The sequence below is a fragment of the Parasteatoda tepidariorum genome, chromosome 1 (assembly GCF_043381705.1).
Source record: "Parasteatoda tepidariorum isolate YZ-2023 chromosome 1, CAS_Ptep_4.0, whole genome shotgun sequence".
Classification (NCBI taxonomy): Eukaryota; Metazoa; Arthropoda; class Arachnida; order Araneae; family Theridiidae; genus Parasteatoda; species Parasteatoda tepidariorum.
Window position 1 is genome coordinate 93,389,517 of NC_092204.1, and position 16,418 is coordinate 93,405,934.

General features: G+C 28.7%; 1 protein-coding gene across 1 annotated transcript in view; it reads left to right on the forward strand.

The window, feature by feature from the left end:
• Window positions 1-9,652, forward strand: part of LOC107441637 (disc proliferation abnormal) — a 48,989-nt gene extending 39,337 nt beyond the window's left edge. Inside the window, exons 18-20 of the mRNA XM_016054977.3 lie at window positions 2,624-2,865; window positions 5,520-5,733; window positions 9,293-9,652. Coding sequence (XP_015910463.1) covers window positions 2,624-2,865; window positions 5,520-5,733; window positions 9,293-9,391 — 555 coding nt within the window. The 3' untranslated portion in view covers window positions 9,392-9,652. The remainder of the gene's footprint in view (window positions 1-2,623; window positions 2,866-5,519; window positions 5,734-9,292) is intronic.
• Window positions 9,653-16,418: the final 6,766 nt, after the last annotated feature.

Sequence of the window (16,418 nt, forward strand, 5' to 3'; positions counted from 1 at the left end):
TCAATTTTTTTTAATTTTCCAGACATTTTGTAAAAAAAAAAAAAAAAAATCATTGACAATTTTTTAACAAATCCTATGGTGTGGAGTTTTGCAGATTCACAATAATTTGTCTCTTTCATCTAACTTAACAAATGATTGTTCCCAATCAACTATAATCATAGAATCTTTTTATGATAAATTAAGGAACCAAATTGCTTTTGTACAAAAATTTTGAGTTTTATTTTAATGTCAGTATTACCTACTGCTCAACTTTAAAATTATTTGATTTATAAAGTCTTAAAGTTGATTACAAATTTTAATCAAATGCTAGCACGAAGGAATATTAACTAATTGTATTCGTTATGTATTTATTTTTGATGTAACTTTGCTATAAAAATTATCTTTGTATCCATATCCATCTCAAACTGATATCAATTTTTCAGTACTCCAGTAATAGAATTATACTGAAACTGTTAAAACTGAACTTTCTGTACTCTACTGGAATAAATGGTGTATTTTATTATTTTGCCATTTGCTGTTTTTAAAAATAATTCGTTGTGTGTATACAGTACTAAAAAATTGCTTGATTTCCCCCCCCCCCCCTTCATCATACCATTAGGCCCTTATTTTAAAAACTTGGTAGTTGTCATACTTAGTGGTTTTAGGTTTAAAAGCATAAAATTTTTTATAATGAAGGGCTTTTATTAATGAATTTTAATTTAGATATTGGTACAAAAACATTTTTAAAAAATTGGTGAAGCTTTTCGAAAACGAAAAATCTATTTTGTCCTTACAAAATATTAGTTACTGACAGAAAAATCTTTCAAAGAAAATTTTGTATGTGGCTGCCTCTGTTGCTCAATGGTAAAATTACTGAAGAAAGTTTCTTTCTATATGGATGTACTAAATTTTTCATAGTACAGTCAATTCGCTATAACTCGAAGTACGATAACTCGAATATTACTATAACTCGATTTTTTTATGAGGGCCCGACCCTTTTATCTTCAATTTCATGTTAATTATTCTCGATTACTCGAATTTTACTCCCTTTAACTCGATTTTTTTGGATCTTTTGAAGCAAGAAAAAAAAACCTAGGAGCTGATATCTTGCCCCTTCCTTTGCAACAAACACACAAAATGTCTTTCGCACTCTTCATGGAGAAGCTAAAGCTGTCCCTCTTGAAGTATGTGAACAGTGGTTAAATGAAACGTTACCAAATTTACTTCAAGGATACAGTTAAAACGATGCTTTCAATATTGATGAAATGGGTTTATTTTTTGAATGTCTTTCAAATAAGACTATGATGTTTAAGGATAAAAACTACTCAGGGGGTAAAATGAGCAAGAAACATTTGACTGTCCTAGTTGAAGGAAATGCGTCTCGGACAAAGAAATTGCCCTTACTTGTTATCGGAAAATACCGAAATCCCCGATGTTTCAAGAATGTAAATTACAAGTCTAACAAAAACAGTCCTTTGGATTACAAGTCTAACAAAAAGTTTTGGATGACATCAGTTTTATTTGAAGACTTTGTAAGAAAATTGGATCAGAAATTCTTCGCTAAAAAGAGAAAAGTGATACTCTTTATGTATAAATGCACAGCGCATAGTTATCTACCTAATTTGAAAGCAGTAAACTTGCAGTTTCTCCCGTCAAACACAACAGCAAAGTTGCAGCCGATAGACCAGGGTATCATAAAGTGCTTAAACAGTCTTATCGTAAATGTCCTGTCAGAAAAATGATCTTAAATATTGTAAGCATTTGGAAGATTTGTAATTGATAAGCATTAATTAAATAATCCGATAATATTTTGGAAGTCCAAACCGAAACTAACGGTAAGTCGAACTTCCGATATGTCGAAGTTTTTCGTCAGTCCCATCAGATTCGAGTTATCGCGACTTCACTGTATAAACTCATCTGTAAGAAATGATGACCCCTTGTTCGTTAAGTCAGATAAAGGCAAAATTAAAGAACTTTGACTTTGGTTCAAGTGTTTTTTATTTATTCTTAAAACTGAAGATGTTTTTAAATGGGAAAAATATTCACAAAATAAAACCTTTTTGCAAAAATTGACATCATTGTCAAATCAAAAAACTGGCAAAACCAAGGTACTAGAATTTAAAAATTGGTTTTATATTACAATAAAAGTTACGATAGCTACATTGAAAAATAAAGTTTGGCATTGCTGTCTTTTGTTTCAATTAGTTAAGCAAAGAAGTTTCTTATTTTCGGGGCTCATAATTTTGAATTGTATAAAAACATTTGATATAAAAAGTCAGAAAAAGAAAAAGTGTCCAAAGTAGATTACAATAAAACTATGAAATTTGTTTGCTAAGAAATATAGCTTAGTGTTCCTACATTATGATTTTTTTATTACAATTGTTTTATTTGGTATATATATATATTAGTTTTAATAAAATTAAAAACAATGTTATTTCATTCAGTTTGCTCCATGTTTACATTTCTTTATTTTTTGGAATGTAGCCTGTTTTATTATGCAAATACCCCTTGGTTAAAGTAAAAAGAGTTGTTGTTTTATTGTATATCTTATTGAAAATTAAAAAAAATTACCAAGTTTCCATGGAATTGTTGCTTAGTAGTTGCATTTAAAAATTAATGATGTATTCATGGTTAATTTTTATAGGATCTTAGTCTCCTGAAAGATTACATAGCCTATGCTCGTACCAACATTCATCCAAAGCTAAGTGAAGAAGCATCTCAAGCTTTGATCCAAGCTTATGTAGAAATGCGCAAAATTGGAGCTGGTCGTGGCCAAGTCTCGGCTTATCCAAGACAACTAGAATCCTTGATCAGACTTTCAGAAGCCCATGCCAAAGTCCGTTTCTCAAATGTTGTTGATTTAATGGATGTTGAAGAAGCTAAACGGTAGGTTTCAGTGGTGATTATATTCCGGGTTTTTCATATCATTCTTCCGGGTCTAAAAGCTAGAAGCAGGGCATGTGATTCATAATTGAGGGTCATAACTCAAGACCATAGGTTTGCGGAATTCCGCGGAGCAAACCTTATAATAAGGCTTATAAAACTATAAACTTACAATTTTGAAATTTTTGCCCAAAGTCCTGTTAACGAGACTTTTCCGTGCATGTTATTCTTCAACCAATTTGATTCTTTTGGTTTGACCGATTTTCGTCATTTTGAATATTTATAGCTGCTCCGGAATCTGCTAATATCCTGATACATACTCACACGATTTTATTTACCTGATTGAACAGTTAACCGTTGCGATTCATATTCACTCAATTTAAAAATCTTACATCACGATTCCTACTTACTCATTTATAAAACCTAAAGTTGCGATTTGTATTCACTCGCTTTTAAAATCCAATATTGCGCTTTATATTTGTGCAATTGTAATATCAAACATCGATTTTTGTATTTGTACGTGATTTCAAAACTACTCATTTTGATTCATATTCATGCAATCTGAAAATTATGCAGCATAATTTTTATCAACAGGATTTGAAAATTTTTAATACAGTTTTTGTTTTTGCTATTTTTGAAGTCCATTATTTCCATTCATATTTTTCACAATTTTAAAATTCGATATCGGGATTCTTGTAAGAAGCAAGTTTTTTCACAAATTAGTTTATGAAAGTGTGTTATTCTTCCTTAGTAGATAATTTAATTATAAATGTTAGTTATGTAAATATAAAACATATATGATACATAAATTGTTATCTTGATATCTATTTTTTGTATATAAAATTTTCAGGGTTTCACTCTTTGTGTCAAAATTATCCCTTATGCTTATTTTTATAAAAATTATGTGCTCTGTTTTTAATATTTAGTTTTATTAAATGACATTAGTGCAGATTGTGTAGTATTTTGCGATGACCAAATAAAAAAGGAAACTTAATAAATCCGAATTCAAAATTAGCACAAATATCCAACTCTCTGAAATACTTATTATATTCAGAAATAGATGTTAAGTAAATTTAGTCACTAGAACTATATAACATTGAAGAACTATTTAATATTGGTCCAAGTCAAATTTAAGTGGTCCCAGATAAATGGACCAACATTAACTTTAAACCCAGGGCTAAAGAGAGAATGGAAGGACTAGGTCACTCCTGTGAAGAGACTCGTGCCACTCAGAGCTCTGATTTCAGTCGGTGACGTCGCGGTGACACACAGCATCAACTTCTCGCTTAAAAAATAAATAGTTTTGCATGTAACTAGCATCTTTTTTTAGCTTATTTCAATTCATTCATTGTTTCCCATTTTTTTTATTGTTGATTTTAGGGGATTTTCTTCTCATCTGATTGCCAAAATTTAATGGTCATGGTCAAATATGAGCTTGTGCGATAGCGACTGTCAAAAACTGTTATAAAACACAAAATAAGAAAATGCAATTTTCGATCTTTTATCTCAGAAAATATAAAAGTGACATCAAATGAATTATAAAATGTACTGGACGAATTTATCCTGCTGTGAATGAAAACATTATGCTTCGTGTTTTTGTTTTTTTAGACATTTAAGAACTTTTAATTTTGCCATTGAAATCGATAATGTATCGTAACTTTAAACAAAAAAGAAGAAAAAAATTTACAGGGTCAAAGAAAAGAAAATTCTGAACTTCAAAAATAAAAGTTATTAATGCTTAAAAATTCTTCCAATTTAATAAGATATTTTTTAATGCCATTATTTAAAATATTTGTGTGTTTTAATTATAACGCCTTAGTTTTAAATATGTATGAGCAAGTGTAATATTTCTGTTATTATATGCTCAAGGATTATTTTTTTTAGTAATTAGCATTTAAGATTTTTGTGTCCTAGTGATGATAAATACAAAATTATTGCTATTACAATTATAAATAAGAAAATATATTAAAATTAGGCATACCAATTAATAAAATATATGTGGACACTTTTATAGTTACATATTATTATAGGGCAAAATGTTACTATAAAAGTGTTCTAATATGCTTTCATTTATTTAACAGTAAAAGTTAAAAACTAAAATTAGAAAATGATAAGGAAATATATTGGGATATTTTTCTAACTTTAAAGTGTTTTTTTTTTTTTTTAAATACTATGATTTTTATTAAATACTATAAAATTTACTATAATGAATACCAAGAAAATGTATGACTACTGTATTTTTGAACAGAAAAATTTGTTAGCAGTGTATAATTTGACAGCTATTATCAGAAAAGTGCGACTCTTTTCTTACTGACGGTATAAGCTGCTATGTTTTCATTTCCTCTAGTTCTGATTTTTGAGATCTGTCTGAGGTGTGACGTCATGAGGTGGGAAATCGTAGTTTCAGGTTAGAGTATGGAATGAACCAGCCCTTCTTTAGCCCTGGGTGTATCCAGAAAACAGATAATATTCTTATCTTAGCACTTACGGATTCTTCGCATTTAAAATCTTACTGATTTTTCAACTTCTCCAATTAAAATAAAGAATTTCTAAATATTTAATTATAGATACCCTGAAATTATTCATAAAATTCCCTGTAAACCCAGTAGTTAGATGTATTTTCCTTTGAACTTACTTATTCTTACATTTCTTATCAGGTTGCACCGTGAAGCATTGAAACAGTCTGCTACTGATCCCTCCTCCGGTAAAATCGACATATCTATTCTCACTACTGGAATGAGCAATACTGCACGTAGACGTCGTATTGAAATTGGACAGATATTGAGAAAAATGTTGACTGCTAAAGGAAAAACTACTAAATCTTTCAACTATGCTAAAGTGTTTGATGAGTTAAAAGGCCAATCTGATCTGGTAAGTCTCATTAAATTACATGTGTTTATAGATTCTTAAAGGACAAAGTCATTTAAGAACATCAACTGAAACTTTGAGCAGTGCTCATTTTCTTTGATAAAAATTATTTAAGTAAACAGTAAATTATTTTAAGAAGGCAATGTAGTTTATATATGTTTTGATAAACTAATTTTTTTTATATATACAGTTGAACCTCTATTTAACGAAGTCGCTAAATCCCTATAATAAGTTCGTTATATGGAAAATTCGTTAAATAGAAAATCACCGTTTAAAACACTTAAACAACACAAAACAGATTTTAAATTCCTAAAGTCTAGTCATAATTAAAATATTAATTGATGCACCTTTATCTTGTAAACTAGTATCTACTATTTATTTAATAAATCTTAACCATAAAAGAAATTTGCATGAAGGCAAGTAGAGAGCAAAACATTATTCAGTGTTACACTATCTTTCAACTTTAAAAAAATGCTGAATTTATGTATAAAATTATAGCTGCATTTATTATAAAAGTAATTTTAAACATACATTACCAAATGCGTTCTTAAGTTTTATTGCCACTGATAAAATCTTAATTTGTACTGAGTTTTTCGTTTGAAATTCCAAACAAAAAGGGAAATGGATTTTACTGCTTAACTTTTAGAGAAAGCAGTAAAACATTACTTAAAACAGTGGCTTCAAAAATTAATTCAAGGTCATTTCCCCCATAAAGTGTGTTAACAGGTTTGAAATGTTCTGAAATATAGGAAAATAGGGAGAGGATCTCAATGAAAAGTTCGTTAAATAGAAAATTCACTTCGCTATTTGGAAGTTATTTTACGAAGAAATTTTCAAAATGTTCTTGGTTCCTCGAAGAAATTCACGAAATGGAAGTTCGTTAAATCGATGTCCGGCTGTATATATTATAATTATAAATTAATATTTTGATTTGTTAAGTTCATATTTTTGGTTAGGACAGCACAATTGCATTAATTGACTGTTTTAGAAACTAGTTTTAATAAACATTGAAAAAACACTAAAATTATAACATCTACATTTCAAAATAAAGTATGTAAAAAAAAATATTTAAAAAAATTTCTTACCTCAAAATAATTTTCTAAACAAATGTAGTAAAGATTTATTAAAATTTTCAATAATTTATTTATAGTAAAAGAAGCATAACATTAATTGTTTTCAGTTTCATTTTTGTGTAGGCAAAGCATCAAATTATTTTAAATAAGTAAAATATTGGACATCTGTATGGAAATTTTATACGTAACTTCTACTTGACATAGTTTGTTTTTTAAGACAAATTGTTTTTATAACTCAAAAAATATTTAAAACTATTATCAATTAATATAAAAATTAAATTTATTGTTGTCTTCAAGAGCTAAACTTTTTATTTTTGTGGCCTTCTTCCAAAAGAGATTGTACACCCATATGCTCGATGCATTGATTTTTCTTTGTCTATATAATATCCTAAATTCTTTATTTCGTTAGTTTTGACATCTACCCATAATTGAGTGAAACTTTTTAAGTTATCTATTTTTGAAGAGCTTAATTTTTAATAACATGTCTGGCACTCTTAATATTTTAATATTATTGATTTATAATCTGTTATAGTCTTCTGTAATATTTTCTTTTAAACATTTTAACTTTCATTTGTATCAGTTTGTCTGTTAAGAAGCTCTTATCTATCTTAACTTGCATATAATTGAGCTAATGCAGAAAAAATGTAACTGTATTGTTTCAAATTTCCTACTTAATTATTAATAGCGTGGTGGCACTCTTAAAAAAAGGTATGTTTATTCAGAGAACAATGCTTTTGTGTCTTATTTCGTAACTTAAAATATTGTCTGCATTAATTAATTAGCATATTTAAGTTCACTCCCTCAAACCTTCAAGTTTGAGTCCCAGAACTTGGAGATCCGTTTTTATTTCGCATGCTGTACATCATGTCATTTACAATTTTGTAAGTACAGCATCTTTAGTTGTTTAGCATGTCTTTAGATCGTGACTGGTAATTGAGAAGCTCAAGAAATGGAGAATGCAGATTACATAAAATATATTACAAAACACTAATATTCTAAAATCTTGATTTTAAAATATTTCAAGACCAGTCTTAGAAAAAATTTTAGACTCGTAGGTCCTTGACTTCTTGGGTATTTTGGTGGAATTCCTTGACTTTTCTCTGTTCTGTGGTCATCCTTCTATTAAATCTGATCACTCCTAAAATTCAAAGTTAGTGCAAAAAGTTTAAAAATAAAATTTACCGAAATTGCTTCCGTGTATTTATTTTACTGATATGTGAATATATATAGAGTGAATTCGCGATAACTCTAATCTGATTGGACTGACGAAAAACTTCGACATATCGGAAGTTCGACTTACCGTTAGTTTCGGTTTTGGACTTTCAAAATATTGTCCGATTATTTAATTAATGCTTATTAATTACAAATCTTCTAAATGCTTACAATATTTAAGAGCATTTTTCAGACAAGCCATTTACGATAAGACTGTTTGAAGCACTTTATGATACCCTGGTCCATTGGCTGCAACTTTGCTGTTGTGTTTTTCGGGAGAAACTGCAAGTTTACTGCTTTCAAATTGGGTAGATCACTATGCGCTGTGCATTTATCCATAAAGAGTATCACTTTTTTTTAGCGAAGAATTTCCGATCCAATTTTCTTACATAGTCTTCAAATAAAACTGATGTCATCCAAAACTTTTTGTTAGACTTGTAATCCAAAGGATACGTTTTTACATTTTTGAAACATCGGGGATTTCGGTATTTTCCGATAACAAGTAAGGGCAATTTCTCTGTCCCAGATGCATTTCCTCCAACTAGGACAGTCAAACGCTCCTTGCTCATTTTACCCTCTGAGCAGTTTTCATCCTTAAACATCATAGTCTTATTTGGAAGACATTTAAAAAGTAAACCCATTTCATCAATGTTGAAAACATCATTTTAACTGTATCCTTGAAGTAAATTGGTAACGTTTCATTGAACCACTGTTCACATACTTCAAGAGGGACAGCTTTAGCTTCTCCATGAAGAGTGCGAAAGACATTGTGTGTGTTGCAAAGGAAGGGGCAAGATATCAGCTCCTAGGTTTTTTTTCTTGCTTTAAAAGATCCAAAAAAAATCGAGTTAAAGGGAGTAAAATTCGAGTAATCAAGAATAATTAACATGAAATTGAAGATAAAAGGGTCAGGACCTCATAAAAAATTCGAGTTATAGTAATATTCGAGTTATCGTACTTCGAGTTATAGCGAATTGACTGTATAATGCTGATTGTTTAGCTTTAAAAATAATTTTGTTTTCTCTTCTTTTTTTTCATGAAGCACTTAACATATTAAATGTTTTATCTGTCTTTTTCTATAGCTTCAATAAATAGTTCATAGTTTTAGTTTTTAGTATAAAAAAAATGATTTAAAACTTTCTTTTAAGTTAAAAAGTGCTATTAATTACATTAATAAAAGTGTACAAGATAAGACTCAATAGTACATAATAAAACTTGTATTCATATTGTTTTATTAATGGGAATAACTGTTTATTCTTAAATAAATTTTTTTGCAGATGATCACCCGAGATATGTTTGAAGAAGTCTTGAAAGATCTTCAAGATGATGAATTTGTTGTGGTGACTGGCAGGACCACAATTCGATTATGTTCATAATTTTCTTCACTAATTCCTAAGACTGTCAGAAAAGCATTTTATGTTGAAAGTTTTAAATATTCATTTACTAAAATCATGTCCATTTTGTGGAAACTGAGTTATGGTATTTTATATATTGCAAAACTCTTATAAATGTTTTGTACTGTATTTTGATACCTTGTAATTTACTTCTTTATTGTTCAAACAAAACAAAAAAAAAATTAAAAATATTTTGTGTATGTTCTTCTGTGAGTGTTATTAAAAAGTTTAAAAATAATCTCATATTTTAGTCTCATTCATACTCTCTCAACAAACTATTTGAACTTACTCTTAACATGTTGTGTAGCATTTTTAAAAAGTGCTTATTTTTGATTTACCTTTTTCAAAGGTGCTTTTTTTTTATATGGGGCTTGCAAAAAGTGCTTAACTTTATTGATTTTATGTTTATAAATTAAGAATTTTAAACACTAGAGAGAAAAAAATTATTACTGCACAGATCCTAATTGTGATTTTTTTTTAAAGTGATTAAAAATATTTTTGAGTGCTTAAAAGGTACTTATTTTTTGTTGAAAATTCTGGCTAGGCACCCTGCTTTAGTTATTTAAATTTTTTTATCATCAGCCTAAGTATGTTCATAATCACACACTTTTGTGTAACATATGTTTTTGAAATCCTTGTCAAAAAAGTATGCACTTTGAGGTATTATATTAATATTTGTGAAAATCTAGCACTTCACTTCACAAAAAAGCAGGGCTAAAATGATTAAGGCCTGTTTCAATGCTGAAAGAAACAGGAAATTAGAACCGTTACTTATTTTTCAACACCTTTTAGTTTTATTGGAAAACCAAATTGTCATTGATATTTTCAATCTGTCTTTCTCTCTAGTGATTTGACAATGTTTTTATTTCTTGTCCCTTAAATATTAATTTGCTTATTTTAGGTAGGGTTTCAGCAAATATAAATGCAGAACATACTAGATATAATTATTATTTTTATATCAGCAAAATTTTATTCACATCAAATTTTTAAAACTTTTGTTTTCAGAACATATTTTTAAAGAATTCCATATAAAGGTTATCAGGAAGAGCTTTCCTTTGAGTTCATGAGCTGTTGCTGTTTGTCTGTAATTTATTAATATAGTAAATTTTTCTGTCAGATTTTTTAAAATAAAATTAACAGAAGAAAAAATGCACTATGATTGTAAAATAACTTTGCCGACATATTACCTTCTGCTCAAGAATGATATTAAAAACGATTGTGTAGTTCTCACACTCAGAAGGCAAAACCCACGTTTTTATCGAAATGTAATCTTTGCACAAAATTCCCTCACACGGCATCCAGAGGGTCTTATATTTTATAATCGTCGTTGAAGAGCAGAGCGGACCCAATTTTTGAGTTTACGACTACTAATGTTCAACTACGTAACCTTGTAATTTTGAACCCAAACCAGAAGACAAGGGAACTCCTGGATCAAGTATTGGGAGAAATTTTGCCTTCGTGGAGGACTTCTTGATGGAACTAACCCGCATTTGCGTTACATGGAGAGGGAAACCACGAAAATCTGATGAAAAATTGCATGGAATAAATAAAATATGCTCTGGATTTTCATTGAAATATACCTGGAGAAGTCAGGGAATTTTTTTTCTGAAATTGAGTTGAAACCCTGTAAATGGTGTCCAAGGGAATCTAAAAACGTTGTGATTTGCACCACGAACCAGAGGTGAACGATTGGCTGCATCTGGACTAGATTCAACAGGTACTTGGTTAATGCTGTTCTGCAATGGAGGCTGTTATTTGAACGCAAGTACTGCAACTGGACACCCACTGAGTATAGACAGGTGGCTTTTTCCGGTTAATCAAGATTTATGCTCCATTGGACATAGTGTGAAACATCTGAAAACTAATAACCTGCAACATTTGCTGGTGGAGGGAGCATTATAATCTGGAGAATGTTTTTGTGCCATTTTCTGAGTGTACTAATTATTGCAAAAGACAATGGAATGAACACCTAAGATATGGGGATATCCTGGATATGGTTTAGTCAGATGACCCACCGAAAGTTCCAAAGTCACTCAATGTTAATTTCACCATCTCTCGAGAAGTAATTTAGCAAACTGAAACATTATTTTAACTTATTTAAAACTAGATTAGTTAAAACCCCCAAAAAATTTTTTTTAATTATTTTATAATTGATTCTGATAATAAAAAACTTTCAATTGTAAGTCAATCAAAAATTATTATGAAATATCTTCTATTTTTAAATTTAAAATTACATAGTTTTAAAAATTATAAAATTCGCAAAATTCATAATTCTAAATGCTATTGATCCTCTTTAAAGTAGTTTTCGAAAGAAGTTATGTGTGGGGAAATAGGACCAAAAATTCTTTGATTCTATCAATTAACTCTAGAGAATTACCTAAATAGAGTGAAAGTGCATAGTAACATTCTAGAAACCAGGGCTGATGGTGCTCCGGATTTCCGGAATTTTCGCTAACAGTGATCCGGAGATAGAAGGTCCAGACGTTTCAAAAAATCATTGATCACAGAAGTTTCCGAAAATCAAATTTTCAAAGGTGGAACTTAAAAAACAGTTTATTTTATTCGTTTGTAAGGGAGAGCCAGAGAGATGCTTTATAAGCTTATATTCATGATTAATATTCATTTTTTATCAGTAAATAGTTGTTATAATCATAAACTCAAGAAAGAAAGACATATTTGTTCATTTTAATTACTTCTTCAGGTCATCTTAGGTATGTGTAAATGGTAATTGTGTAGAATTTTAAATATATTTTAAGTAAACTAAGAAATATTGAGAAAAAGGAAAGAAACCTTGTTTAAATTTTTTAATTAAATATTTTTTTTTTTTTTAACTCAAGAAATTTTCCAGAATTTTGACTTGGGCTCGCAATCACCCCTGAGAAACTAAACCTTAGATCACCCTCTTGATTAAACAATTAGAATCATACCTACTGATTGGAACTATTCAATGTAAATATGGGTTTAAAAAAAATTCTAATCAGAGAGAATACGTTTTTGTGTCTAATTTTATAACTTCCTAACAGTGGACAGATACGAACCTCCCTGAAATGCGCTACTCTTGTTTCCATAGCAGCAAACGGCCTCAGACTTTGTGGCAAAGGGAGTTCTTAACGTAGACAAACTATACTACTCTACTTTTAAAAAAACTCCCAGGATAACTTAAGGAGTGACAGGGTACATAGCCAAATCTTTCAACAAAAAATGAGTACTATATACATTAACAAAATGCAAATTAATTTTCAAAGACTACATGATCATGATAAAATAACTAGTTTCTGACAAAGAACTCTTTTCTTGATTATATCAGTCACCATAAAAAAAAAATAGAGAGATTTTTCGGTTCGATTTCAGAAGCTGGAAAATGAAGTCTGAAATTGAGAATATCTTGCTAAGTGCAGCAGTTGCACACGAGAGTGCAATAATCTCACCGAACCCAGCTTAGTAGGCTCACATGCAGACTTGCTAGTATTTCATAAAACATGTAAAATGATTGACGCTTTAATACGCTACGGCACGCCGAAATAGATTGTGGTTGAAGGAATTGTGAAAACGTTGAATAGAACAATGTGTAAGTACGCTTTTTCATGTGGCGAAAATCGAAATGTTAAAGAAAAAAATATTTTCGAAAAGGGAAAATTAAGTACTTTTTAAAAACACCCAATGAAAAAAGTACCTTTAAGGGCTTTTAAAAAACCAAAATCGAAAATAAGCACTTTTTAAAAATGCCACCACCCTGCTATATAATGAGCATGTGGGTCTTTCCAAGTGGAAGATTTTCCGGAGCAAATTTTTAGTGAATTTGATTAAATCAGTGTTTAAGTTTAACAGAATTTCACTATTTGCCTAGAAATAATTGAGCGAATTAAAATATTGGATCTTGACAACAGGGATACTCTTATCCCATACCTTCATATCTTATTTACAAGTCAATAGGTAAAAACTGAATGCTGAGGACAAGCTGCTTTTGCTTTCCTCAGTGAAATAGATATCCCAAAATTACACATTGATAATTTTAAGCTACAAATGGTTTGTGGTCGCCCCCTTTTACATGGTAGACGCTAAACGTAGGGGGTTTGAACGGCGGTCAGCAGAAGGGGAGATAAGGAGTGATAGATTTATGAGGAATTAGAATGTAGAATGCCCTATCTTAACAATTTGTTCTTGTGGAATATAACATTTCTTTCAATTTGTTTTTGTGGTATATCTATTTCACTAAGGGATGAAAAAGCTGCTTTTTCCAAGCTTGTCCTCAGCCTTAATCCCAAGTACTCATTTAGTCAGCTCTCATCATCTCACTCTGAGCGTTTTAATTTACTGCCAAAAACAGATATTCTAAGGTTACTTGTAGCATGTTTATTACAAAATGCACTTTGAATCTTCTACTCCAAAAACTCACAGGCTATCCCTTAGAGCCTTTATTGGTTGGGTTCACTTAGCAAAATAAATCAACTACAGAATATGTAATCAAATAAGATGAAAACAAGATATTTCCCCCAACAAACCATATTTTTTTCAAAAATGTGACTTAACCTTCTGAGACTTAATTCTAAAATTGCATCTTAGCAAGCAAAAAGCTTATCATCAAATCATAAGTTATTCAGGTTTAAGTTTTGTATTACGCACCAAAGGTCACTTGACTTAAAATAACCATCTTCTTTATGTATGCCTCCATTTTAAAATCCCTATATTGTGTAACCTTAAAAAAAAATGATGAGAAAAAACAACGAGCTAAAAGCACATGGTGCTTAAACCTTTTACTATTTCTAAATACATCTTATAATAGATCTCTCAGTTAAATGATAAATGAAATAAAATTGTTTCAGTTTAATTTGCCAGACATTTATCACTAGTCTTTCAGGCATAAATTTGAAATACATCCAAAATTTAAAACAAAAACAAAATTCAAAAGAAAATATTCATTTTATAGCTGTTTTCATGATTACAGAATACAATAAAACAAAGAATATAAATACAAACAACACTTCAAGAAAACGCCAACTGGCTTTCTATGATTATACACAGAAATATCAATGTTTTATTGCTTTAATGTGTTGTCTGAATCATTTCATATTGGAAATTTTTTTATTTATGCAAACTAAAATCACTTTATAGATTCAAAAATAAATATATACTTCGATACTTGTGTATTAAAGGGGAAAACTCCATTTGGAATCAAAACATATTACGAAATACAATTTGTATTACAATATGTGCACATCACAAAATTACTTTGGGAGAAAGCAACAGAAATAATTATTATATCATCTAGGAATTTTTCTTAATGTATTAACAGTGTAGAAACATTGTTCAACTCGAGAGTAGTTATATCACTATTAAAAATCTGTAAAATATAAAAACTTGCATTAATTTTTAAAATTCATTCATTTTGCATTACATAAAAATGTCAAATTTTATAATTCATGACTGAATTATATACATTATTATCTATCTTTTTACTATTCTTTTACCATTTAACACTATATTTAGTTGCTGTTTTTTTTTAACCACTCCTTATTATCATTATTAAATATACACACATTACATAACAAAAGCATTTTTACTCCTACAATAAAATTATTGCATCATTTTATTTCTTATCAAATTATAAAATGATTCTTAAAAATTTTAGTTAGCGGTTTCTAAAATATCAAAACATTCTTTGATTGTGATTCTTTTTTTGTGCACACAATTACAATGAAAGAAATATTTACAAGCTAATTAGTAGCATCAACAATTTTACATGCTTAAAAAAAGTATGTGACAAAGAAACAGCCTGGTTTGCCATTAAGAGATTTAGGGTTTTAGAGTCATTATCTATTTATATCAAACTGAAATATTTGACAAATCTTCTCATAGATTGATACATTATAACTGAGGAAAATTTATTAAAAAATATATTAAACTGTATTTATAATTTGTTTATTTTATGGGAATAACTATAAATAATGTATTTTATTGATCTACAAAATGCTTTTTTATTTAAACTAGTATATTGTAATTTTTATTTTTTAGGGTTAAAATTATGATTTAATTACTCTTTTAAAAACTACCAAAATAAAATACCCTTTTAAAGCTTTTTCCACTTCCATTAGATTTGATTAACTTATAAGTCAACATAAGATATTGATTTTAAAACTTCACAAATAACTAATTTAATTAAGTCTAGAAAATTAACTTTTTGGGAGATATATTTTAGAAATAACAAGCAAAAATACAGATGAATTCAAAATTTTATTTAAATAAAGCAGCAATTTTAATCTAATGGTAATAAGCTAGCTTTATTTAATAAAAGGTGTTAGTGATTTACAAATTTCATTAAATATAATATAAATTCACTAATAAACATACACAAATTTAAAAATTTTATTACATAAAGCAATATTATGAATAAAATAAAAAGTAGTGAAACACGACTTTATTTAATAAAATTTTTAAATTTATAAACTCAAAAAATCCATAAACTCTATTTAAATAAATTGGTGATAATAAAATAATGTGGTAGACAAAACTGCATTATTAAATAAAAATTGTGGATTCATAAATTAAATATATAAATTGCCAGCAGATTACATTAGAAAAAAATCACAAAATTTTTTAAATAAAAAGAGGAGTTTAATATGAAAGTGTGAAAAACTATTTTATTTATTAATTTATATATGTTAATTTTGTTTGTTATATGTGTGTTAAACTGATAATATTTGAATTGTCAATTGAATTTTATGACGAAAACTAACATCTCATTTAGTTTCGTACAGTGAAAAATTCACAAATGATACAATATAAGTTTCTGCTACTGTCGAAATTGAAAAAAGAAATTTAAAAATAAAAACAGTTGAACCTTTCTGCAAACAACAAAATAATCTTTTCTTTTTTTTTAGTTTCAAATTTCTTAGAAGCATTCATATTGCATTAACTTCTTTTCAACCAATAATATTTCATAACACCGAGCTTTCAATTTTAAAATTAAATATTTGATGTTTACATTATATTAAATGTGTAACAATCGGAA